The 26,405-nt window shown below is 41.5% G+C and overlaps 2 protein-coding genes and 1 long non-coding RNA gene across 6 annotated transcripts in view; 2 read left to right on the top strand and 1 right to left on the bottom strand.

Moving 5' to 3' along the window:
• The window catches only part of KPNA6 (karyopherin subunit alpha 6), a 37,314-nt gene extending 13,699 nt beyond the window's left edge, over nt 1–23,615 (top strand). For all 4 annotated transcript variants that reach the window (XM_006924303.3, XM_025041495.1, XM_025041493.1 and 1 more), the window contains exons 2-14: nt 7,765–7,898; nt 8,790–8,882; nt 9,288–9,387; nt 10,237–10,331; nt 10,772–10,903; nt 12,166–12,254; nt 13,174–13,273; nt 13,641–13,804; nt 13,976–14,054; nt 15,531–15,656; nt 15,967–16,094; nt 17,660–17,838; nt 18,479–23,615. In XM_006924303.3, coding sequence (XP_006924365.1) covers nt 7,765–7,898; nt 8,790–8,882; nt 9,288–9,387; nt 10,237–10,331; nt 10,772–10,903; nt 12,166–12,254; nt 13,174–13,273; nt 13,641–13,804; nt 13,976–14,054; nt 15,531–15,656; nt 15,967–16,094; nt 17,660–17,838; nt 18,479–18,666 — 1,607 coding nt within the window. In that variant the 3' untranslated portion in view covers nt 18,667–23,615. The remainder of the gene's footprint in view (nt 1–7,764; nt 7,899–8,789; nt 8,883–9,287; nt 9,388–10,236; nt 10,332–10,771; nt 10,904–12,165; nt 12,255–13,173; nt 13,274–13,640; nt 13,805–13,975; nt 14,055–15,530; nt 15,657–15,966; nt 16,095–17,659; nt 17,839–18,478) is intronic.
• On the bottom strand, nt 23,533–26,021 carry LOC112472946. Its single transcript, XR_003043853.1, has 2 exons — nt 25,404–26,021; nt 23,533–24,070 (listed from the first exon to the last, which is right to left on the bottom strand). It is a non-coding gene; the product is annotated as an uncharacterized LOC112472946 (long non-coding RNA).
• A 78-nt stretch (nt 26,022–26,099) lies between these two features.
• TXLNA (taxilin alpha) overlaps nt 26,100–26,405 on the top strand; it is a 15,129-nt gene continuing 14,823 nt past the window's right edge. The window contains exon 1 of the mRNA XM_006924302.3: nt 26,100–26,237. The gene's annotated coding sequence lies outside the window, so the exon portion shown is untranslated. The remainder of the gene's footprint in view (nt 26,238–26,405) is intronic.

The raw sequence follows: 26,405 nt of genomic DNA, 5'->3' as shown, positions 1-26,405 counted from the left end.
ATCAGTGACCAATCAGAAAGTCAAAAAGACTGCAGCCAGAAACAGCTTGATGGGTTCCAAGTAATGAGAATGAATACTGACAAGGTTACTGAATTTAGCAGTCTAAATGTCTTTGTCTGAGCCATCCGTGTGCTGTAGTCTCAAAAAAGAGCATTTTTATTCAGTTTTATATCAATTCCGGAGGAACCTTGTGGTTTCTGGATTTCTAATAAGAAACCCTTCTACAATCGCCTTTGGAAGTTCTGCTCCACTCCAGTCACAAGGAAGATTTCTTTGCTGTACACTTTTTCACTTACCTTACATTTACTGGCAGACATTAATTAAACAACTGTTATAGTTAGGCCTGTGTGTGGGACAGTGCAGGTGTTCATTAAGTATTGAATAAATATTTGAACAGTGAGTCATTAAACAAATATTTGTGTATCTATGATATTATAGATGCTGGGGATACAACAAAGATCCCTGCCTTTATAGAACTTACACATCCTATAGAGAACAGACACATTGTAAATTGTGTAATGAAGGAAATAAAACAGGTGTTCTGACATAAATACAGTAGCTTTCTTTAGGTTAGCATTAGGAGAGAAGGATCTATTCTAAGCAATTCTAAGAGGTAGGGAAGAGCACTGGGGTAGAAAACAGGAAGTGTGAAGACTACAGCCAGAAACAACTTGATGGATTCCAAATACTGAGAGGGCCACTCTTACAGGAGGGTAGAGTTGAATGAGATGAAAATATAGGCAAGACCTTGAGTTCTGAAGAGGATTTTATTCTACATGGGGGCAGTGGTGTGCTCTGGTTTTTGTGTGTTGATGGATTGAGGGAAAGCGGGGATGGGGAGGTTGGTTAGTAGCCAGGCAAGAGATGATAGTGACTTGAGTGGGTCCGGGGTGGGGTCAGGAATTGAGAGAGTTGTAAGTACATTCAAGATGTATTTTGGAGATAAAATCAGGACAGAATTTGGCAACAGATTAGATGAAAGAGTTGGAGGGGGGCTCTTAGGCAAACATCTCCAGTAACAGTTTTCAGTTGCTCCGTTAATATGCACTAGTTAGAGACTTGATTGCCAGTAATTCTCAAGGTAAAATGACTGTGAGTAAAGAGATCAAAATAGAATCTAGTCTAAGGACAAGAGCCAAACTGAATAGAAGTTTATGTGTATTGCGAGGCTGGAAAGTAGTCCTCAGAGGTTGGATGAAAAGAGGAGGCCTTTGGAATTAGAGGGTCTAGATTGAAGTTCAGCTTCACAATTTAATAGCTGACTGATCCTGTGCGAGTCACCACAGCTCCAAACATGGTTCCTTAGCTGTTAAGTGGATATGCTAATTGACTAATCTTTCTAATTGGTTGTTATAGGGGTCAGTTAGATCCTGTGTATAAAAACATTTTTTGAAAACAGAAGCGTGATGCTGAGTTTTAATTATTTAACAAAGCCCCCATCAAATTGTTTGGCTGGCACAATGTAAAAATCAAATATGAGTGCAGTCCCTACTGTATTATTTTAACTATCCTGTTAAAAATTGTTAACCTCTTTACCCTTTAAGGGATTTGAATTTGTGGTAACTGAAATTCTGAAATGTGATCAGATTTGATTACCAGTGGTGGAGGAGTCCCCAGCTCAGAATTCTTATGGATTTGCTGTTACTTATCGTTTCCCTTTTCAGGAAATGAAAAGAACTTGAAGTTTGGGACCAGACAGATTAGGGTTGACATTTTAGCATCCTGGTTTATTAACCTCTGAGTCTCACTTTTCTCATCTGTAAAATGGATTCTCAGGATTGTTGTGAGGATTAGAGCTTATATCTTCAAAGAGCTTGGCACATTAGCAAACCTTACTAGCTCGCTAAAGCTGTGGGCTCTGTATCCTAGTATATACTCTCTAGTTCCTTTCTTTTTAATTAACTGACATGTGGCCATAATGTTTTAACCAGAGATCTTATGTTGATGCACATTTGCTAGAGAATTCATAGTGAAAAGTCAAGAGAGGACAGCTGAAAAAAAGCCATTTCATCCTCGGAGGAATCGGGTTTCTTACATTCTTGAAGAGACATTAAATTGGGAGATAAGTTTATCTCCTTTATTTCTCTTCTCATTACCATTGAGTAACTTTCACTGCATCATGATAAATTGTAAAGCTTCCTAACTGTAGCATATGCCCAGCAGTCTGCCTGATTTAAAGTCTTAGCTCATTCTCTTTGGGCAGTTATAATAACATTTTATTAGAAAGCCTCCCTCTGCAAAGAGGAGCACCCACTCAGTTTAGCACCAGGACAAGGGAAGTAATTTTAAAAGACAGATTGCTTCATAGTGTTCCAGGGCCCATCTCCTTTGAAGATTGTCATGTCATTACCTAGAAAAATAAGGCTAGTACTCTCATCTACTAAATATGGATTCTTCTAGAAAGATGCCTTGAAGTGATTGCTTGGTAACTTTTTGAAGTACCATGAACATAAAACTTTGATTTGGAAAGTCCTAGAGCCAGCAGATGTGAGCTTGAAGGTGTGGTAGTATTGTTCACATTCCATACACAGGACAGCTGGCTATATGTAGTATGCTTTTTTTCCTGAGAAAATGTGCATAATTTAAGAATTTGATGAATCTCAAAATTTTATATATACCAGTGATTAAATGAAGTACTATAGTAATCTTGCTAGTCATCTGGTATGTGACCTTAGACTCAGGTTCTTCATCTTTCAGGTAGGTCCTGTATTAATTTGCTAGGGCCGCCATAACAAAGTACCACAGACTGGGGGGCTTAAACAACATAAATTATTTTCTCACGGTTCTGGAAGCTAGAAATCAGAGATCAAGGTATCAGCAGAGTTGGCTTCTTCTAAGACGTCTCCTTGAGATGGCTGTCTTCATGTTCACATGATGTACTGTATGTGCATCTGTATCTTAATCTCTTATAAGGATACTAGTCATATTGGATTAGGACCTTAACCCCGTATTCTCATTTTAATCACCTCTGTTAAGACCCTATCTCCAAATACAGTCACATTTTGAGGTACCAGAGGTTAAACTTCCAACATATAAAAGCGGAGGGCATAATTCAGGCCATAACAGGGTCCATACCTCTCTTTTGTATTATTATTGCTAATCCCTTAATTCTAAAAGCTTAGAAAATGTATGGCAACATTAGGCATTTATTTCCTAGAAATGAGAGGTATGACTTCAGGGATCTGTTCACTTTGAGACAGGTTCTTGACTAAGCTAAGACAGATGCTAGAAAAGGTATATATATATTATAGATTTCTGGATCCAGCCCCAGTAAAGGAGGGCGTGATGGGACAAAAAGCCCCTTTGCCTGCTGGTCCTTGAACAAGAGTCCGGCCTTCCTTTGGTTGCTGATTCCAGATGTGCTTTTGCAGATGTTCCTCCTTCCAATCTAACCTCCCCTGCCTGGCTTCTCGAGTGAAGTCATAAGCAAATATTTGTGATAGTTTCTTGTCACCATGGTGACTAAAGAAGCACAGCCCGGTTATCCTTCCAGCTTCACTGTCAGGTATGCTTGAAGGAGGGGACAGCCCTCTGAGAGAGCCCAGGCTCAGAGTCATGAAAAATTATGTGTCAGGTAATGGGAGACAGCAGTCCACAGTGCTGACTTTTGGAATCTGTCCTGTGCTTGCTAGTCTACAAGCACAGGGGAATTAGGGGCCTTAAAGGGAGGCTACTGCAGTCCCCTAGAACTTTTATTTTTTCCCAGCAATAAATCCACCTGGGCTTTGCCAAGGGGGTATGGAGACTTGCACATTTTAAGACCCTGCTGCTGCTGTGAATTCACCAGTCTACTTTCCAGAATGACCAGAGGCACCTTCTCTGAAATTGCTGAAGGCACATTCCCTCAGCCTTTCCAGCTCCAGATTTCAGCTCTCTCAACTTCCACGTTCATTTTTCCTTCACTAAGATTCTTTTAATAGACTATTTTTCCCCCTCACATTTATGTGTTTCCTTATTTATTCTATTTCCACCTACAAGGTGAATCTCCTACTTGAAGAACCAGCCCAAATCTTATCTTTGGGAGATTTTTATTCCAGTTACAGTTGACTGTCAATATTAACCTATTTCCTGTTTGCCCTGAGAATACTTGCCAGCAGCGCCTGTGGCTGCAGTGTTTACCCTGACTACTCACGGATTACAGCCCTAACATTACCTCAAAAGTTTGCCACGAAATGTCTCGCTTTTATTATTATTTTTGCATCACTCTAGTATATCCATAGTCTTTGGAAACAAATGACATCATTCTATTTATAGTATTCTGTTTTTAGTAGGAATATTTCCATTTACAAAATGTAGTAATTCTTGATCGCAGAAAATGTCAAAATCCTAGAAAACGTAGCATTCCTACGCATAATGTTAACATTGTTCTCAAACAGTTGTTAGCCGAAGATTCATTTGATGAATCTGATTTAAGTATACATTTCTGTTACATTAGGATTAGAGACTAGATCTGTTTAGAAATAACTAAAGAACAGTTCTTTTATTTTCACATTGAAAACCAGTCAAATTTACTTCAGCCTCAAAGAGCGTGTTTATGTAAAATTAACGCTGGCAGCAAGCTGTACTTTTTTTCCGAAATGGGAAATGGGTTAAATTAGTTTCAGGTAATAGTATAGTGGTTAGACATTTATAGAGGGAGATTTCTTTTTTGAACTCTCATCACAGTCATCCCAACCATTCCAGAAAAGGGGCAATATTAAAGTTAGTGTCTCCTTCTGTGTGCCTAGAAAACTTAATTTTTCATACCATTTGTAATACTTTTAGTTACTGTTTCAAATAGAAATTTAGAGGATGAGAAATGCCTATAAAGGGAGACCCAAGTTGGTAAGTCTTCCTCTACTCATACTTCAACATAATCAGGTTCACTTTTATCAGTTTTTAAAATAGATTGTTTTAAAAATGTAAATATTGGGTAAGGTATGATAAAGTCACTGCAACCACAGGAGGATATAAAGACAGGTCTTGGAAGGAAGAAGTCTATTATACTCACTGGTCTCAGAAAGAAAGTTACTGCATGCCACACAGGGTCAAGAGGAAAACACCAAGGTGGTAAGGAAGCATAAAAGGTGGGAGCAAGTGGAAGGTTTAGATAAGAGCCTTTATTGGGGTTTCTGAGGGAAAGTGAAGGCAGGGCAGAGTAAACAGTTTAGGATTAGGCTATTCTAAATAAATCCAGAGGGATATACCAAAGAGTAGAACTACTAGGTCATATTATGTTTAATATTTTTGAGGCACTGGCATACTGTTTTCCACAGAGACTACCCCATTTTACATTCCCACTAGCAATGCATCAGGTTCCAATTTCTCCATCCTTGCCACCTTGTTATTTTTTCTTTTGTTTTTGTTTTAGCCATTCTAAGTAGATATGAGGTAGTATCTGATTGTGAGTTTGATATGCATTTCCTTTAAGACTAATTATGTTGAGCATCTTTTCATGTGTATATTGGCCATATGTGTATCTTTAGAGAAGTGTATATTGATATCCTTTGCCCATTTTTAAATGAGTTTTCTTTTTGTTGTTCATTTGTAGAAATTATATATTCTGGATAGTAAACCCTTATCAGATATATGATTTGGAAATAATTTCTCCCATTCTGTACGTTGTCTTTTCACTAGTTAATATCTTTTGTTGCTTGTGCTTTTGATGTCATAGCTAAGAATCTATTGCCCAGATCATAAAAATTTACTCCTATGTTTTATTCTAATAGTTTTATGTTCTTATCTTATATATTTACGTTGTCGATCCATTTGAGTTAATTGTTTTATGTAGTGTGTAAGTTTATTTCTGGGCTCTCATTGATCTGTATATTTTTCCTTACGCCAATACCACGCTGTTTTGATTACTATAGCTTTGTAGTAAATTATGAAATTAGGAATTGTGAGTCCTCCAGTTTTATTTATTATTTAAGAGTGTTGTTTAGTTTTCACATATTTGTGAATTTTCCAGTTTTCCTTCTGATATTTATTTCTAGCTTTGTTCCATGTGGTCTTAGAAAACACTTTGATTTCAGTTTTTTAGAATTTATTGAGATTCTTTTTGTGGCCTAACATTGTCTATCCTGGAAATGTTCCATGTACACTTGAGAAGGTATATTCTGCTATTGTTGGGTGGAATATTCTATATCTTTTAGGTTTAGCTCATTTATAATGTTGAAGTTTTCCATTTTCGTATTGATTTTCTATCTAGGTATTCTATTCATTATTGAAAGTAGTACATTAGAGTCTCTAAATACTATTGTAGAACTATTTACCCCTTCAAGACTGTCAGTGTTTGCTTCATATATTTTGGGGCTCTAGTTTGGTGCATATATATTTTTATAGTTGTTATATCTTGATGACTTGATCCTTTTATCAGTATGTAATGACCTTCTTTGTCTCTTGGAAGTTTTTTGTCTCCTTTTATTGCCATCCCAGCTTTCTCTTGATTACAATTTGCATGAAATATCTTTTTCTATCCATTTACTTTCAACCTATTCGTGTCTTTGGCTATACAGTTAAATATTTGCATATATCACATTGTTGAATCATGTTTTTTTAAATTCATTCTACCAACAGAAAAATGGTTAAATTATGATATATTTATACAGTGAAATAATATAGGAAAAAAATGAATGAAATACAGTTCCATGAAAAAACATGGGTAAATCTTAGGAAGTCACTTGGGGCAGGAGCAGGGGCAGTTCTCAGAAGACTAAATACAATGTGATACAGTATTTAGGGATATACTTATATGTGATTAACAAAAACAGAGATAATGACAATTCAGGATAGCAGTTTTCTTTTGGCTAGAGGGGAATGAAGGACCCTGGGATAGGGGAAGAGCCCACAACTAGATTCAGGCATATTGATAACATTCTAGTTCTTAGATTTGGTGGCAGGTTTACAGATTCTCGTTGCATTATTGTGCTTGGTAATTTAACATTATGCCTTATCTTTTTTTACATATCAAATATTACAGATTAATTCTTTTTTTTTTTTTTCTAATTTAAAAAATGTATGGTGGGTATATCAGTCATTAAAAAAAGATACATGGTATTCACTGAATTGGATATACTATAATGTATTTCATTCCACTAAATTGGATATAGTATGATGTATTTCCCCTGACCAGGTTAAATACATCTGAGTTTATTGGGAAAGTCATATTACTGTTTTCTCTCTTGTCATGGAGGTGATCATAGCTGTGAGCATTTACCATATGCCTAGCATTATTCTAAGTCGTACTTCACATGTATTTACCTATTTAATCCTTCTAACAACTCTATGAAGTAGTAACTATTATGTCCCTGTTTTAAAGACGAGATCTTGAGGCATAGAGATTAAAGCAACTTATTGAAGATTGAACAGCTAACAAGTAGAAGAGCCAGAGTTTGAACCCACAGAGTCTGGCTCCAGGGCCTATACTTTAACTACTATGCTTATATCAGTTGTTATAATTATTTAACCAGCTTATTATGATTAAAGGAAACTCTTGGTGTGAAGGTGGCATGAGAGATGTCAGAGGTGTGATTATTGAGATTATTAGGCCTCCTTGAGAATCTGTGAACCCCCAATTGGGTAGGCTGGGTAGGGACAGAAGCCCGGTGAAAAGGAAATGCTAGCCTTTTGAGCCACGCTTCTTTTGCTCAGGCCCACTTCCATGTCTGGAAGTGTACTTGCCCTTCTAATAAAACTTTTCTTTTCTACTGTAAAAAAAAAAAAAAAAAAGAAATGCTGCCCTCTTAAGAACCTTTGCCAATGTGTTTGTATTTTCCCTTCATCTAGAGACCATGGCGAGCCCAGGGAAGGACAATTATCGAATGAAGAGCTATAAGAACAATGCCCTAAACCCTGAGGAAATGAGGCGAAGAAGAGAAGAAGAGGGCATTCAGCTCCGGAAACAGAAGCGGGAGCAACAGGTGGGTTAACCGGGATGTTCATGGAAAGGATCCAGCCACAATGATTGGCCTCCACCTTGTGCTCTCACCTGCTCCTTAGGAAAGTAGTTGAGCTCTGTGGGCCACTTATCTACTTTCCTTTGTTGTAAAGAAATGTTGGAAAAGAGAGAAAATCCCTTTATTCTTTTTCCATAATTTAGAACAATTTAGACATCATTTATGTCTTCAGTATAACATTCTAGTTCTAGTTCCTTGTTGCCTTTTCTCTATCCTATAGTCAAGTGTTAGGCCTGGCCTTCAAGGCCTAGCCCTAAGTCTGGCTCTTTAAGAGGCTTCCTTCTATTTCTGGGGTCCATTCTTTGTAAGTCTCCCTAGGACCGAGACTATAATAATGCCTCATCATTTATGCTCTACTATACACTCACTAAATTGGTGCCTTGCCTAGACCTATATGCAGTCACCTAACCTGCTCTTGCCTACCCTCTTGCTTTACCATTACTTCTTTCCTTCAAAGCCTTTTATACTCATCACCTTTTTTTTTTTTTTTTAACACCTATAGCACCCAGTCTTTCTAGGTGGTTTCCTATCCAAGTACTAACCAGGCCCGACCCTGCTTAGCTTCTGCGATCAGAAGAGATCGGGCGTGTTCAGGGTGGCATGGTTGTAGTACTCATGACCGTTTATACAAAGAGCACTAGAATCTTTAAAGAGTTGTTTGCTTTTTAAAAAATGTGAACAATTTAATATAACATAGAAAGTAAAGCCCTTGAATATCTTTCCATGTCATTGTGTTAAGCTTGGCGTTTTCTCAACTATGTTAGCATTTCCTTGACAGTTATGCCATAATTTAACATTGGGTCGTTCTTTGTTTCAGTAGGTAATCTTACTACCATCTCTTCTCTTTGCTTGCAGCTTTTTAAACGGAGAAATGTGGAGATGATTAATGAAGAGGCTGCCATGTTCGATAGTCTCCTCATGGACTCCTATGTGAGCTCTACCACTGGGGTAAGGACTTTGCTTTAGGCAGGCCTGAGAAGTAGCTACTTTTGCAGAATAGAAACTGGGCAGTTCACTTCATCTAGTAGTTTTGCCGACAACCATGCTAAGCTCTTTATTCCATGGGCCCTTTTGTCAGCTTAAAGACTCAACAAGGATTTATTTCTGGTGGGGATGGGGACACCTGAGGAAACATTTAAAAGAAGCCATCAGTTGCCTCAGAAGTTAGGAATCACTGTCAAATGTCCCAGTTTGCAGAAGCCATGGATTAAACAAACACCTTCTCCTGAGCCTGTCATGCTGTCCTTTTGCTCTTAAGTCTTTAGACTTAAAAGCAGGATGCTATTCAGGATTGTGTTCCCCTATCTGGCTCTAGTGTGGTTTGCAAAATCTCGAACCTGTTTTATATTCTAGGAGAGTGTGATCACAAGAGAGATGGTAGAGATGCTCTTTTCTGATGATTCTGACCTGCAGTTAGCAACCACACAGAAATTCCGGAAACTGCTCTCCAAAGGTACAAAGCCTGGTCCTCCCTGGAGACCCTACATAATTCAGTGTCTTGTTTCTTCTCACTGACCTCATCAACTACTCCCCTTCACTCATTCTACTCTAACCCTGCTGTCTTTGGTGTTCCTTAGATAAGCCAGGCACATTTTTTTCCTTTGCATTGGCTGTTCCTTCTGCCTGATATCTATGTGACAGCTCCCTCACTTTTACGACCAGATCTTACCATCTCAATGAAGCCTGCCCTGACATTCTGCCTAAAATTACTGGCCATCTCCCTACCCTTGGCATTCTTAATCTTCCTACCCTGCCCTACCAATTCTTTTTTTTCTGTTACACTTTTATCATCTGTATCTCCTCATTAGAATGTAAGCTCCATGAGGGCAGAGACTTTTGGTTTTGTTCACCACTATATGCTCAATACCTAGAACTGTGTCTGACACGTAGTTTGTGCTTAATAAAAATTTGATGTATGATAGGAAAAATACTCCTTGCCTCAGTATATTAAGCAGTCCTCCCAAGAGAAAATGCTAGTCTTCGAAGGGAAATCTTTAGATGAAATGTTTAGACTAGGGTTGCTCATCCCTTGGGCTTTCTTCTCTCTCTTACTACTTGCTTGCTTAAGTAAGGTAGGTACTTGCTTAGGTTCAGGTGAGCAAACTTAAATTAGGATGGGCTTTACTCTTCAGTGTCCGAACTGTATCATACAGTTCAAAGATGACCAGCTGTTGTTAAATGGTTGTTGGGAATGTTTTATAAGGATGGCCAGGAGTACCTAGGAAGCATGGTGAGCTGACCCTAGTGAGTGCATTAGCCAAAGCCTATCTTGACGTTTCTTCTTCCTTTCTCCCTTTTCCAGAGCCTAGCCCTCCAATAGATGAAGTTATCAACACTCCAGGAGTGGTGGATCGGTTTGTGGAGTTTCTGAAAAGGAATGAGAATTGTACATTACAGGTGAGAATTAGAGCAAGGGGGTACCAGACATAAGCCCTAGAAACCATTTAGCCTCTGGGTTTCTCTTAGAAATAGATAGTTAATCTGATGGAACTTACTAGAAACTCAGCTGAAAGGGACTTGGAGAGACCCATCTCACTCTAATTCTGGTTTCAGAAATGAAGAAAGTGAAACTCGAAAAATAAAAAAGTGATTTGCTAAAGGACTCACGGGTGTTGTGGTAGTGCAAGACTAGAACTGGTCGAGTGAAGCCCAGTTCTGTCTTCCCATTCGGTTATTTCTCTGTGGAGACCTCTTCCTACCATTTAAAGTGAGGAGAGGGAAAGGCTTGTGTTTTGATTTTTTTAGTCAGGAGCAAGAGGCTTACTGCTCATAGCCAGCTGGTAAATGGCTGCTCCATCTGGAATGACTTCTCAATCATGGCTTAATCTCACTTTCAGTTTGAAGCTGCCTGGGCTCTAACAAACATTGCCTCTGGAACCTCTCAGCAGACCAAAATTGTCATTGAAGCAGGAGCTGTCCCCATATTTATAGAGCTGCTTAACTCGGACTTTGAGGATGTACAGGAACAGGTAATGCTCAAATTTAGCTTAATTCTCAGTGATACCTGTGGTATAATAAAAGATATATTTGGTCTTCATCCCCAGTTCTGACAAAGAGCTCCTAAAAACTTTGGAATTTTATGAGTGATAGTAGTGTCTTTTGTTATTTATAATGAGCCCCTTTAGAACAACCTGAGTCTATGCTAATGAGATGATTCAGGTTAGAGCCCCTAAATAGTCTCAGGATGGGACTCAGAAAGAGCAAACATAGGATTAGAGGGTGGGAACTCTCAGGCTCTACCTTTCCCCACCCTTCCATCCCAACCTCCCCAGGAAGATTAGGAGGGCTGGAGATCAGGTTATAAGTGCTCACAGAGCAGTGGTATTCAGCAGCCTCCCAGGTTGAACACATCAGTGTGCTGGGAAGGTGGCATGCCTGGAGAGGGCGTGGAAGCTCCCCTGCTCCTTACACTAAACCTTGCGCCATATATCTGTTTCATTTAGCTTTTCCTGAGTCGTATCCATTGTAATAAACTGGTAAATGTAAGCATTTTCCTGAGTTCTCTGAACCTCTAGTGAATTACTGAACCTGAGGAGAGGATTGTGGGAACTCTCAAATTTATAGCCACTGGGTCAGAAGTACAGGTGGTAGCTGGTAATTGCATCTGGTGTCTAAAGTGGAAACAGTCTTGTAGGACTGAGTCCTTAATCTGTTGAGGTCTGCGCTAACTCCAAGACTTAGTGTCAGAATTGAATTGAATTGTTGGACACACAGTTGGTGTCAGAATTGGTTGTTGATATGGAAAAAACTTCACATTTGGCATCAGAGGTGTTATTGGAAAAAAAGACACCAGAGTACCCATTTCTCATCCTATAGATCATCAAAATAAAGATAACAACTTCCATTTCTTCCACTGGAATTTTGCTTGTTGGATAGAAGTGGAGAGTGGTCCTGGGATTTTTTTTCCTCCATTGTATTAGAGTTGGTCAATGAGGCTACAAAAATGCAACTTTTCAATCACTTTCTCCTTTTCTGAGTGGTGGCAATAGGGAGGTCTTGGTTTGACTTTTCTGGCTGCATTACATATGTCAGCCTGTCTTCCCAGGACTCTTGAGCCAGGAACTCTCAGAGAAAAGGTCCTCATAGAGCAAGTGCTCAAAAAAGGTGTCAACAAGGAGGCTCCCTGAGTTTGTTTTGTGTGTCTGGGCCTTGATATGGTTTTTGTCCTGATTATAAAGGACTCACAGAAGCCACTAGACTCTAGGTGACGGTTCTGTCATCCCCTTTTCAGGCAGTCTGGGCACTGGGAAACATAGCTGGAGACAGCTCCGTTTGCCGAGATTACGTCCTGAACTGTTCCATCCTTAATCCTTTGTTAACGTGAGTAATTAATGATCATCCCACTAGGGGCATCTGTAGGGCAGCCATGTGGCAGGTGTTTTGGGGGGCAGTTTACCTTAAGATGGTAAGTAAATACAAAACCAAAACTAAAAGTGTGTTTAGATTGCCGAAATAAAATATATCTTTTCAGAGCAAGAAAATTGTGCTGCTAGTCTGTGCCAAGTGGATATTCTTCATTTCATGGCACTGTAGAATCTCACGTTGGTCATGCCTGTCTCATTTTTGAGCCTGGGAAAAGTGGCAGGACTAGCCCATCAGGAAAAATTCAGCCTTCTCTACAGAATACATTGATTTTCTATGGCTTTATGCATAGGTACATTGAAGAGCTCTCTTGTAAACCCCATGTCAAAGACTCCAGGAAGGGTCATCTGGATCCTCCATCCCTCCCTCTCATACCCTTAAAGTAAAGCTGCATTACATTTAAACCAAAATAGATAGAGGAAGTATTCTTCAGAGACCACAGTCTCATAGGCTACCACTATAATTCTTTCTTGGGCCCTTCACAGAAAGCCATTCCATACTGCATGGCCAAAGCCCTCACACTAGACCTTCAGCTTTTATTTCCAAAGAGAACAGTACTTCTTGTTTAGAACTTGTGGCTACAGTTAGGGACACAGTATGTCTTATCTTAAAAGCTTTACAGGCTTACCCAAGATCCAGCCCTCTGTTCTTATTAGTCATGGTCTTAACTAGCCATAGCTGGTCCTAATCCTCTGTGAAGATGTAGGTTAGCCTCCTGACCCAAACATGCTCAATTTATTTAGGTCTATGGGTAAGAAGAAACAGTGAAGCTACCAGAGTCTTAGGGATCTTATTGGATTTGCTCCTGGGGCTCATTGGCAACAGCCCTATGCCAAGGACATCACTGATCAGGATCTGGCTTTGCTTTTTCTTTCAGACTCCTTACAAAGTCCACACGACTGACAATGACACGGAATGCAGTCTGGGCCCTGTCAAACCTCTGCCGAGGGAAGAACCCACCCCCAGAGTTTGCAAAGGTGAGAGAGCTTCTTACCAGTTCTGAGTGATAGCAGGTTCCTTCATATGGAGGAATTTTTATATGGGAGTTTTCAAGTCTTTGGGGAACCCCTTAGAGTCTCAATCCTTAGGAAATTGAAAGAGGTCAATGAAGTGGGTGATCTCGTTTGCTGGATGGTAAAGTGAAAAGTTAGGCCTGATGATTAAATGTAGTAGAGGTTTTCTAACCAATATACTGTATACTTGAAAGCAATAAAATAAATTTTAAAAAAACGTAGCAGAGATCTCTAGGGCTTAGAATTACTTATAGAGGAGTGAACAGCAGTGTTAATATTAGCAGTAGAGCTGATGTCCTCCTATGAGTCCCTCTCACTCTGTTTCCAACAGGTCTCCCCTTGTTTGCCTGTGCTCTCTCGCCTCCTCTTCAGCAGTGACTCAGACTTGCTGGCAGATGCTTGCTGGGCCCTTTCTTATCTGTCTGATGGCCCCAACGAGAAGATCCAAGCAGTCATAGACTCTGGAGTCTGCAGGAGATTAGTAGAGCTTCTGATGTGAGTGATCTCAGAAAGGGTACAAATTCCCTAAGCTTCTCCAAGCTCAGAGTAAAGAACTGCCACCCTATCCAAAGGTCTGGAGCCATGAGAGTGCTGTCAGCCTTGGTGGTCAGCAAGGCTGAGTACCGTGTGCTGGTCCTCTACTAATGAGATCTCCCTCTTCTGCAGGCATAATGATTACAAAGTGGCTTCTCCTGCCCTGAGAGCTGTGGGCAACATCGTCACTGGGGATGACATCCAGACCCAGGTAAAGAAGAGGAGAGCTGTCTATGGACAAAACCCTGCCAAAGGCTTTGGCCCTGATGAGAGTCAGCATGGTCTAGGAGAGAAAGCATGGGTTTGAGTGAAAAATTCCAACTCTGCCACTTTCTATATGACCATGGGCAACTTGGTTGCCTTCATTTCTTCTATAAATGGGAAGCAAATCATCATCCATTGTGTGCTTTTGAAGGAAAACTAAATCAACCTGGCTTAGTATCCAGGGTATTGTAAGATAATAGTTAACAGTTTTTGAGTCATGGTCCCTTTAAGATAATAAAAGCTATGGAACTGGGTATTCATTAGGTCTTGAGTGGTTGGCATAATTTTGTGTGATTTTTGACAAATTTCTTAAAGGTGAGCAATCTCAACTCAAACCCACACTCATTTTCTAGGTCATTCTTGTGTGTACATGTGCAAATATTCATAACATAAAATTTACAGTTTTAACCATTTCCAAGTGTATATTTCAGTGGCATTAAGTACATTAACATTGTTAGTCAACCATCACCACCATATACATTTCCACAATTTTTTTTCATTTCAAATGAAAACTCTGTACCCATTAAAAAATAACTCCCCGTTTACCCCTCCCCACATCCCCTAGTAACCACCATACTACTTTATATGAGCTTGACTACTCTAGGTACGTCTTATAAGTAGAACCATATATATTCGTCCTTTGTGTCAACTTATTTCACTTAGCACAATGTCTTTGAAGTTCAGTCATACTGTAGTGTGTGTCAGACTTTTCATTCCTTTTAATGGCTGGATAATATTCCATTGAATGCGTACACCACATTTTGTTTATTCTTCATTTATTGATAGACATGGGTGGTTTTCACCTTTTGGCTATGTGACTAATACTGCATTAAACATTGCGTATAAGTTATTTGAGTCCTTGCTTTCAGTCCTTTTGGATAATGCCCAGAAGTAGAATTACTGGATCATATGGTAATTTTATGTTTAAGACTTTAAGGAACCACCAAACTGCTGCACAGTAGCTGCACTATTTTATATTCTCACCTGCAAAGTACCAAGTTCCAGTTTTTCCACATCCTTACCAACACTTGTATTTTCTGTTTTATATATATATATATCATCCTAATAAGTGTAAAGTGTTATCTCATTATAGTCTTGATTTGCATTTCTCTAATGATTGGTGATGTTTGGCATCTTTTCATATGCTTTTTGGCCATCTGTATAACTTCTTTAGAGAAATGTCTATTAAAATCTTTTGCCTATTTTTTAAATTGGGCTCAGTTTTTTGATGTTGAGTTGTAGAAATTCTTTACATATTCTGGATATGAAGCCTGATCAGATACATGATTTGCACATTTTCCCCCATTCTGTGGTTTGCTTGTTCACTTTACTGATAGTATCTTATGATGTACAAAAGTTTTTAATTTTTATTGAGTCTATTTATCTAATTTTTCTTTTGTTGCCTATGCTTGTGATGTTCTAGGTTATTCTTAACTGTTCAGCCCTCCCTTGCCTCCTCCACTTGCTGAGCAGCCCCAAGGAGTCAATCCGGAAGGAAGCTTGCTGGACCATTTCAAATATCACTGCTGGCAACAGGGCTCAAATACAGGTAGAACAAGCAGGAGGGAAGTCAGGGGGTGGGGTGTCAGATGGGAAGGCATGGGGACATGAGAAATTGTGGAATATTTGCTTCTAGAAGAACTAATTTCCCTTTAGAAATGGGGGTCAATGTGTGTTACTGGTTAAAGATTCTGTGTACTAGAAGCCAAGTTCCTCTGTAGCCTCTCACCTATATAGAAAGAACACAGAAAACTCCCAGGAAGGGAAGATACCTAAATCTTAGCCGATTTGTGGGCTGGGTTTGAATTCTCTTGAAGTGACTTTCTTTCTCTCTCTACCCCACCCAAATCCTCTCTCAGGCTGTCATAGATGCAAATATCTTCCCTGTGTTGATTGAAATCCTTCAGAAAGCAGAGTTTCGTACAAGGAAAGAGGCAGCCTGGGCTATCACCAATGCCACATCAGGAGGAACCCCTGAGCAGATCAGGTATCACATTCCTTTCTCGTTGTCTTGAGTAATATGTGTACTTTCCCTTTTGGCTCATGGTTTACATGTGACCTCCAAACTGCTTTTCTGGAATAAGTCTGCCTCAGTCCAGCTGTAGTAGAGTTTAACTGGTAAGCTGCTAGAGTGGCACTGGAGTCTGGAATAGACACCTGTAGACCATGTACCTCTTTTCCCTCCTGTAGAATAGAAACCTGTGATACAGATATCTACCTCTCCTCTATCTCTTCCTACCCTCTAGAGAATTTAAATCTATGTAATACTCAATTATCCATACAAATGAAGGAGAACCATGCTATGGTTCATTCAAAGCAGCTTCTCTGGGAAATCATTTTTGGAGGTGACACTTGGGAGGGACAAATAGAAAGACGTTGTGTGTGTGTATGCTTTTTGATTTTAGTTTCCATTATCAGCATGAATAGGGTGGTGTGAATTGACAAGTGTTTTGCCCTCAGAATTGACAAGTGTCTTGCCCTCAGCCTAGGAAGGGAAGTACAGTCATGCACCACTTAATGACAGATACATTCTGAGAAATTTATCATTAGGTGTTTCATCATTGAGCAAACGTAATTCAGGGCACTTACACAAACCTAGATGGTACAGCCTATTGCCCTAAGCTACAAGTCCACACGGCATGCTACTGTACAGAACAACATGAGATTAAATCAAACACAAGCGAAAATGATGCAATCAAGAGACACGGTAAGCTCAAAATGTATGAAGCTGCTGCCAGCATAACACGGCAAGTGTTTTGCAGCAAACTTTTTTTATAAGTAGAAAGAATATACTCTAAAATAACAATAAAAAATACGGTATAGTAAATACATAAACCAGTATGTACAATAATAGTCATTTATTGTCATTACCAAGTATTATGTACTAGTTATAATTGTATGTGCTATACTTTTATATGACTGCCAATGCAGTAGGTTTGCTTACACCAGCATCACCACAAACATGTGAGTAATGCATTGCCCTATATGTTAACGATAGCTACAACATCACTAGGTGATTGGAATTTTTCAGCTCTATTATCTTATGGGACCACTGTCATATATGAAGTCCATCATTGATCAACATATATAAAGCAAGTATAAAAAGTACAAGAATCAGAAACCTGGAGACCTTTACATGTTTGACTGAAATGTAGTAACCTTAGAAGGGAATGATGGAAAGTGAAGCTAGAAGATGTGAGTGATGAATAAGAGCCAGACTGAAGAGTGTCTGTATTGACATATCTGTAGAGCTTGGACTTTGAAAATTTTTAAGCAGGGAAATGATGTGTTTAGAGTGTTAATATTGCAGCTAGGAGATATCAAACACAAGGAGAAGGAATCTGTGGCAGCCTTCCACATGGTAATGAACTAGACCAGTAACGCTGGGAGGGTGGAGAGACAAATAAAGGATGGGTGGTTATGAAGGCTCAGTAAGAGTGGAATGCTGAGTGTGTTGACATGTATGAAAGAGACCCACAGGTACCACAGCACCTGCCTGGTACCTCCCTTGCCCTGCATTAATTTAGAACTTGCCTGGTCTCTGGTCCCCAGGTACCTAGTCTCACTGGGCTGCATCAAACCGCTATGCGACTTGCTGACTGTGATGGATTCAAAGATTGTGCAGGTGGCCCTCAATGGACTGGAGAACATCCTTCGGCTTGGAGAGCAGGAGGGCAAGCGCAGTGGCTCAGGGGTCAATCCCTACTGTGGTCTCATCGAGGAAGCCTATGGTATATGCCCTCTCCCCAACATAACCTTTGCCTTAAGTAGGGAGATTCTAGTCAGAACCTGGGGACTGTAGGTCTCCAAAGTAGTATACTTATGTGAAGGTGTGTGTTTGGCGGGGGCTCATTATTGAATGCAAGGTTTTATCCCACCAGTTTCTTCTCCCTCTGAAGAACGGTAGATTAGCTCTCTTTCTGATGAGCTCTACCCAGTAAGTAGGTATGGTACAGATGCAAAAAGCAAGCTCTAGAATTGATGATAAAATCAGGCACTGGAAGATGTGTTTTTAGCTGAGTTTCTAGCAAGTTCCAGTAGGAGTACAGGATGGACTCATCACTCATCTCTGAGAGATGTAGAGAGGCTAATGCTTTGCCCATGTCACACAGGTAGTTAAAAGCAGAATCAGGACTAGAACTTGATTTATAACTGATATTTTGGTCTTTTTCCTTTGAAGTTATGTAGTTTGAGGAAAAGATTTTGGCTCTTCTCTTTCATTCAGGTCAAAGAGAGATCTGATCATATTATTTGTATTTATAACCAGTAACATATCTCAGGGAAAGAAAAATAGGTAAATGTTTCACGGAGTCATAGAAAAGCATTCAAAGTTTACTCTTCTCTCTCTTTCCTTCCTTTTTGCCACCATAGGCTTGGATAAAATTGAGTTTCTCCAGAGCCATGAAAACCAGGAGATCTACCAGAAGGCCTTTGACCTCATTGAGCACTACTTTGGTGTAGAAGATGATGACAGCAGCCTGGCTCCCCAAGTGGATGAAACGCAACAGCAATTCATCTTCCAGCAGCCTGAGGCCCCCATGGAGGGCTTCCAACTATAATGTCTGCCTCCGGGGAGGGGATGGGATGGGAAGCACCACCAACCAGCGGAAAAGCAGCCCTCTGGTGGGCGGGAAACCAGCCCCCCACCAACAGCCGCCACCACACACCTCTGCTGCCCTGGAAACTGTGCTCTTGACCTGCTCCACCCCCTTCCCTGGAGGGAGCACCCTCTGGACAGACAGAACCATCTGAGGCTCACATTTGGGTTTCGTGACAAGAAGGGGACTTGTTGGGTTTTTCTTCTTTACACTATATTTTGGCTGCACATATGTCTTTAACCCAGGAGCCCAGGGGTAGTCAAAGGAGGACTGAGGTAATCAATTTTGCACCTTTTTTATTTTTATTTTTTCTTTAGTGGTGACTTCCTTCCCTTTTTATCTTCCTTCATCCTTCCAAGTTCTCTGCCCTGATCTGTGTGTAACTCTTATCTTGGGTACTTGAGCAGATGGAATATTCCAGAAGTAGGGGGTGGGAGGGGAGGGGAGAAATCCAAAACAAAGTGTTCTTGCTCTGACAGCATATTAATCTTGTATGCTTGGATTATTTAATTTTTTTTCTTTTGCACATTTTTCTTGTATTAAGATTGCTCTTTCCAAGAGCCATGAGTTCCTGGTTTTAGGAATCCCAGCTGCCAGCATTGTCTGGGACTGGAGGCTGAGGGGGAGGTTACCATGTGACAAAAGCCCCTCCCTCCCTCTAACCCCTGCCCAGACCTCTTTAGTTTGGGAGATCCCCCTCACTCTCCTGGGGCAAGTACACCAGTGGGAGTGGAGGGGAGGAGCACAGGCCTTCAGACAGGGCTTCCCATGTGTCGCTACTGATCCCGTTTCCTACCCACCTTCCAATGGTGCGACCCAACTTCATTTGTTTACTTGAAAATTCCCCTCGGAGTTGAATTAACTTCTGAGGTAGCTGTATTTTCTCCTAAGCACGAGACGAGGCTGTGGTCCTTCCTTTCTCCTGAGGAGAAAGTCCTTGCTCTGGTGACCCATCAGTTGCAGAGGAGGTTGGAGTGAGAGTGTCATGTATTGGGATAGCCAGGGATCCCTGCCTTTGGCCTTTCTTCCTCTTCTTCCTCTTCCATAGTTGGATCATGTATATTTTACTTCCACAGGAGAGAATGTCAGAAAGTTATGTATTTTTTTATATTCTATATATTAGGTAGGTCAATTTTAATTGGTCTCAAGAGGAAGAAGTGTCTGTAATTTCTGTAAGTAGGATATTGTGAGGAGGACCAAAAAGAGATGTGGAAGCTCCCTCGCTCAGGAAGCCTGAGCTTGGTCCTTTTCTTTTCTGCTTGGGTTCTGGGCCACCATCTGGGACCAACCCTTAGCTCTGGAACCTTTACGTAGCAGGTCAGCCTGGTCTGATTGTCCCAGTACCTGAAGGGAGCAAAGAGGACCCCAGGGTGTGGTGAGTCACTACTCTAGTCCTTACTGCTTACGTCAGAAAACCCAGAAAGCAGTCTGCCTTCTCAGTCTCAAAGGCCCTTGCATAAGTTATCACACATGGCTGCCTCTCCTATTATCATAGAAACTTAGCAGCCTCAGGACTTTCATGAGAGTTATCGTTGTCTTCCCTGTTTGGGATCCTTGTACATGGTTTGAGTTTTGCCCGCCCTTTTAACAATTATAATCCTAATGCCATTTTTTCTTTTCTCTTTGAGTAAAGCTGGTGCAGTGCCACAGTGGCTTGCTTATGCTTCAGTGGATTACATAGGAGATTAAGCCCAGTTGTTGGAGATGGGGGTGGAGGAAGTTGTCAGCTAGGTATAGACCAACTGTTGTGAAGGCGCAATCTACCCTGCCCGCTTCCCCACTACGGTCAGTCAGTCAGTCAGAGGTGCCCTGCTTCAAGCTCTATTTTCCCTACCCCAGAAACAATTCTGATCTTGTTCTCATTCTTACGCACCCCCTCCAGCTCAGGTGAAATCCATACCCCTCTGCTGCAGATCTAAAGTTCAGGTGCTCACTATGAGCCATTGGTCTTGAATGTGCCCTCTCTTTCTACAGTTGAGTCAACTCCACAGCCATTTTCTAAGAAAGGTAGTTTGGGGCTAGAGGTTATTACTGAAGTAACACCAATGCTGTAGCACCTTAGTGAGTCAGATGCTACTCATCAGCTTGGGAATGTCAACCCCTAGTGTCTCAGGTAGGCAAGAGGCAAGACCTTTTCCACCTGGCCTGCTAACTCCACTACAAAACTATTTTACAGTTCAAAAGAAAAGCCCACCTCATCTTTGTTCAAGCAATAGTTAAGTCCTTGACATTGGGGCCAGATTCTTATGGTGAGACATACACATCCTGCTTTTCCCAACTGTTCCTCCAAAATTCACTTTCATTTCAGATCTGGTCCTTTACCACATGGCTGACTTTTTTGATCCTCTGGCTGCTGCTTAAACCAATTTTCTCTAAGGATTCCAAAGGCTATAGTCTCCCAGGCCATAGCATGAGGACAGATTTCTCATCTGATAACAGTGGCCTCCAGGAGCTTCCCTTTGTTAGTGTCTTCCTCAGACCACGTTTTCTCATTATCTTCCTCTAACCCCCTTTTCAGTCAACAGGTTAAGTTCTTCCAGCCCTCAGCGGCAGTAACATCATCTTTTGTGTCTCCTCCTTTCCTTTGGCCAACTTGGTGAGGAAAATACTACTTTTTTAACCCAGGCTTAACAGCCACTCTTCATGGGCAGCTCCCACCTAAACTCCAGGCCCTGGCCTACGTGAGGTCAAAGGCTTTCTGGTAGACTTCTGAATGGATGTTGCAGGGATGGAGGGACTGCCAGCCTGCTGTAGGGAATAGCCTAATAAGACATGTTTTCAGAATCTTCAGATGTCGGCACATGGCTAGTATATCTATTTTAAGACCTCTGGTGGGGGTGGACTAAGGGGACAAGGAGCCTTTTTCTTAGCTAAAGTGTTCAAATACTGTTTTAAACAGTGCCAGCTTTTTTATTGCCAGCCCATCTGGGCATCCTATCCCCAAATCATCTTCTCTAGTACTAACAGGGTCTCTGGTCTTAGAAACCTGCTCTCAGTTCTGATCTAATCCCCAGTGACTGCCTGGCCTTGGTCTTGGCGCTACCTTCTGGTAGAACCACATGGGTTCCACCCTTAGCTGGCTGGCCTGGTTGCTTGAGGTATTGGGTATAAATGACCCTTCCAAGGAGCAGCTGTTGATGACCTCAGCTTTCAGGGACCCTTGATGTTCCCCCTCAGCTAGAACCCTTGGATCCACTCCTACTCTCTCTGTGCTGGAAGCCATTTTCCATGAGCCCAATGTTTTGGAGCTGAACTGCAAAAGATGATAGCTCCTACTATACTGAGTCAAGGAAGAGCAAAAGGAGGCTCTCAGGCACAGGCTTTCTATTTCTCTCTAGCCAAACCAGCTTAAAATGAAAACCATCTACAAAATGAAGTGGATTTCCATTTTATTGTGTCTACCTGCTTTCTCCCTACATCCTAGAGTTACTCCTGTTTCTAGCAAACTGGAAGGAAAGGAGATGAATGCTTACAATACTTCCCTCATTTCACATACCCCTCTTTGCATGCCTCAGCTCATATATTCAGACCATATCTCTTCTCCCCAAGACTCAGCTTGGTATCCATCATCTTGAGTGTTCCTCTGTAGGTTCATCTTATAGGCTCAGATTCTGGATTCTCAATGGAGAGCAAAGATCCAGATTCTACAGGTCCCTACAGGTGCTACAGGGATCAGTAGGGAAAACAGGCTGGCTGGGGGCCTCAGGAACGTGTGTGACTGACTGCCTCCCTGGCAGTCTGGGGGAGGTTGCAAGGCTCAGGCAGTGCACTGAACCATAGGAAATGCTCATAACTGGTGGCATCATCTTCCGGGTAGGACTATCCTAGAAGTGAATGACAGACTAAGAAATTGCTCAGAGTAGGTTTCTTCCACAGCCATTTTAGGATTCTAGACCAATCTTGTCCAGTATTTTTTCTGTCTTTTGGATTCTTTTGTTAAGCTAGCAAGCTGAGAACTAGCTGCTCCTTGGCCAAGGCCTTCATAAATGACTCAGTCACCCTATTGTCTACCCCAAGCCCCACCGCTAGATTAAGACCATAGAAAGGGAAGAATTTGAGGTCAGTAGCAACCAAGTCCGAATTAAAGCTGTTATTTTTCCTCTGAGGGCATTTTGTGTCCAGCCTGGGCTATTTTCAGAACCAAAACTGGGTATGAGAGTCAGAAGAGGCAGCATTAAAATTTGGGCCCAGAACACCACAGGAGAAAGGTTTGCATAGTGTGTTATAACAGTCTTCAGTGAGTTTTGGCCTACCTTGCTGCTTTTAGGTCAGCCTGATTGATGTCTCTTAGCACATACCTGAACCCTGCTCCCATTTAGGTCAGATTTTCAGGGTTTGGGAAGAGAAAACTCTGCCATGCCCTAGGGGCAGTGAAGGAAGTCTAAGCTCAGATCCTGAGACTGGCTGGGAACCTCTGACTCAGAGGATGGCCTTAAAGAGTCTGTCTCTATAAACCCTCAGGCCCTGTAGTTGGGTATTGGCTCTTTTAGCCAACTTGTGGGAACTGCCTTTGAACCACTAAAGAAGTAAAGGGCGTGGGGTATGAGGACCCAGCCACCCAAGACAAACCAGATCTGTCCCTCAAAAACAGCTTAGGTTCCCAGCTACAGACCCTTGGAAGGTGAATTGAGCCCTCTTCCTCACTGGTTTTTCTTTCCAAATTTATTTGCTTTTAGTTTTCTAAGAACTATAAACTCTGGCTATTTTCCAAGTACTCAGGGCCCCTGGGTAGACAGATAAAGCTTGATGATTTCAGAGCAGACATAGGCCAAGAAACCATGGCATTGAGTGTACTGAGTCCAGACAAATGATATTTATATACACATCCAAATTTGAAGAGAAAATGTATTTCTTTAGGTTTCAAACACTGTAATAGATATAAAGCAAAAATAAAAACCTGTTGCAAAGTTCTAAATCGTCTTCTTTGGAATGATGCTAGACCGGATTTTTTGGAAGTGAATGAGGAGAGGGTGTTTGAACTTGTGGCCTAACAATGGAATTAAGAATGGCAACAGCCTGCTCCTGCTATAAAGATGTTTTTTAAAAGTTTTTTTGAAATGCAAATGAAATACAGTAAATGGCACATATTTAAAATGTACAATTTGGTAAGTTTTGACATATATGTACCCATGAAACCATCACCACAGTCAAGTTGGTGGACATACCATCTAGAAGTTTCTGCATGCCCCTTAGGAAGTTCTCCTTGCCCAACCGCCAGCAACTACTGATCTGCATTCTGTGTAGTTTGCACTTTCTAGAATTTCTCTAAAAGATCCTGACATGTTCATCAGCACCATTTCACAGCCATTTGAGCCCATTAAGGTCACAGAGTTCACAGACCACTCGCTTCAGTTGAGATCAATTCCTAAAGCAGATTACAGACAAGCAGTCAAAAAGTTGATTCGACCCAAAAGGATTTTGGTTGGCTGACTGTGTTTAAGTTTTAATTCGTTGCCAACATTTAAAAAAATAAAGATCTCTATCTTGAAAAATATCACTACTGGGCTTGAGTTTCTGCTTGAAAACATTCTGCAAGAACTGTTTTACCACAATCACCACCATTCCCAGTGGTCTCCCTGACTGGCAGATGCTAATATTGTTGCTATTGTATAGCAAAATGATAAAGTAACTTTTTAACCCATGTTTATCAAATTTTGTTAGTCCTTGCCTGCCCGCTCCACTTATTACCCAGATGGCCCCTGCAGGCCACTGTTGATCCTTCTTGTTAAACCACTCTACCCCTCCATGCATACCTTGTTCTTGCTTATTATGTTTATTATCTCTGCCTAGAACACCTTCCTATGGAAATCCATTAAGGCCTGACTTACATGTTTCCTCAACAGATTTCCAACATGCTTTTCTGGAAATAATCAAGTCTTGGTTTTGTGAGACCTGAATCCCAAACCTTTCTGGGCTTGAGTTTCATCTTATAGTATTATACCATATTGCCTCTCAATGTTACCTGTTAAAATGTGAACTTGTGCTGCCTAAGGGATGAGAGAAGAGCACTATCTTGGAGTCTCTGGGGAAAATATTTAACATCTTAAGAGCCCTAAAACAATACCGAATTTGCACAAATTAATGCCTTCTCTGCCCCTGGAAACTCTAGGCTTCAGGACTAGAGTATTTAGCCAACAGTTTGTCCATTGATTTGTAAGCAAGGAATTTCAGCACCTTACTAATGCTGCAATACAACTCTAACCAGAGGTAGGGAGCTAGAACAGACCACATAGCACTGAGACGGCTCTGAAGTGACCTTTGAGCTGGGCCTCGAAAAAATGTTTGCCAGAAGAGCATTTTGGAAGCTAGAAGAATATCATCTGCAAAAACCCCGGAAGTCCTGGAAATAGTAAAAGTACTTTTGGAGCAAAAAAGGCAGAGGAGATGGGCAGGATGGGCTGGAAATAAGCCAAACCACGTAGGTATTAAATGCCAGGTGCATGGGTTGTTAGTTTTTATTCTATTATCTATAGGAAACTGAATTTAAAAATTTGTGATCTCACATTTGAAGAAAAAGACGTCTGACTTTCCCCTACCCACTTTAAGCCCTAGTGCAACAGAGACTTTGTAGCAAGTGGGCCAGTCAGAGAAAAGCCTCAGGACTCCGCTGAGGCTAAACTTCGCCTTGCAGGGCTCCCTCAGCCCCTTCCAAAAAGGGATTCATGCTGGTAATGGAGAAGGAAAAAAATATAACCTACTTTCACAAGTCATCTTGACTCATCCTCAGGGAAAACGTGCAATGATGATTATTTCTTCTGGCAGGGTAGTCCAGTAGTTAAGATGGGTGCTGGTGCCACACTTCCTGCTCTAACCACTCAATAGCGATGTGACCTCGGACAAGTTATCTAATCTTTGCCTTACGGTACTCAGCTGTAAAATAGGAATAACAAATAGTACTTGAGTTTGAGAATTAGGCAAGTAGTTACCGTGAAAGCACACCGTAAGCGTCCAAAGAATTGTTACTAAAAGCTTCCACTTGAATACGGAAAGAGGCCCTAGGAGAAAAAAAGAATGCCCAGTCACACAACAAATTAGTTCAGTTAGGAATGCAATAAAGGTCTCCTGGTGCCCAGACTAGTATTCTGTCTTTTATCCTCAGAGTTTCCATATATGTTCACAGCAGAGGGGAAAGGATTGGTGGGGGAGTGCAAGAAAGAACAGCCAGGCGTAAGGCTTTGAGAGCTGAATCATAGCTTCTGTGCGACAAAAACGAAGTTGACGTGGATACTTGAACATAATGACTGGCTCCTTTCGGACCTCCTGGGTATCCGGCTCTTAGGGCTAAAGCCCTTTCTATTGCATCTTGGTAGTTGGGGTCAGCCCCGGAGCATGAAGGGATTTGTAGTCCATTCCCTCCCCCGCCTTCCCAATTTACCCGCCTCAGGGGCCCCTTCGCTACATCTTTCCCAGCAAGCCGCGCGCGAGTGCTGGCTATTGATTGGCTGTGGCGAGCAGGCTCTGCCAGCAGCGGTTACCCAGAGTTTCCGGTGCGAGGCCAGAGCGGGCGAAGCTGTCCGGACGTCGGCAGTGGGGTGTGTAGCGCGGCGGCTAGAGGGACGAAGCGCTCAGAGGGTCTGTGGACCAGGGCGCTTTCGGCCACTAGCGGGGAATCACGCAGATTCCGCGCGTGGGCTCGGATATGGGGGACAAGGCTGAGGCTTGTGCGCATGCGCGGGGGGGCGGGTGGTGCGCGCCGCCCG

The sequence above is a fragment of the Pteropus alecto genome, unplaced genomic scaffold (genome assembly GCF_000325575.1).
Source record: "Pteropus alecto unplaced genomic scaffold, ASM32557v1 scaffold39, whole genome shotgun sequence".
NCBI classification, from domain to species: domain Eukaryota; kingdom Metazoa; phylum Chordata; class Mammalia; order Chiroptera; family Pteropodidae; genus Pteropus; species Pteropus alecto.
The sequence above is the reverse complement of the archived record's forward strand: the minus strand, read 5'-3'. Positions and strand labels throughout refer to the sequence as shown.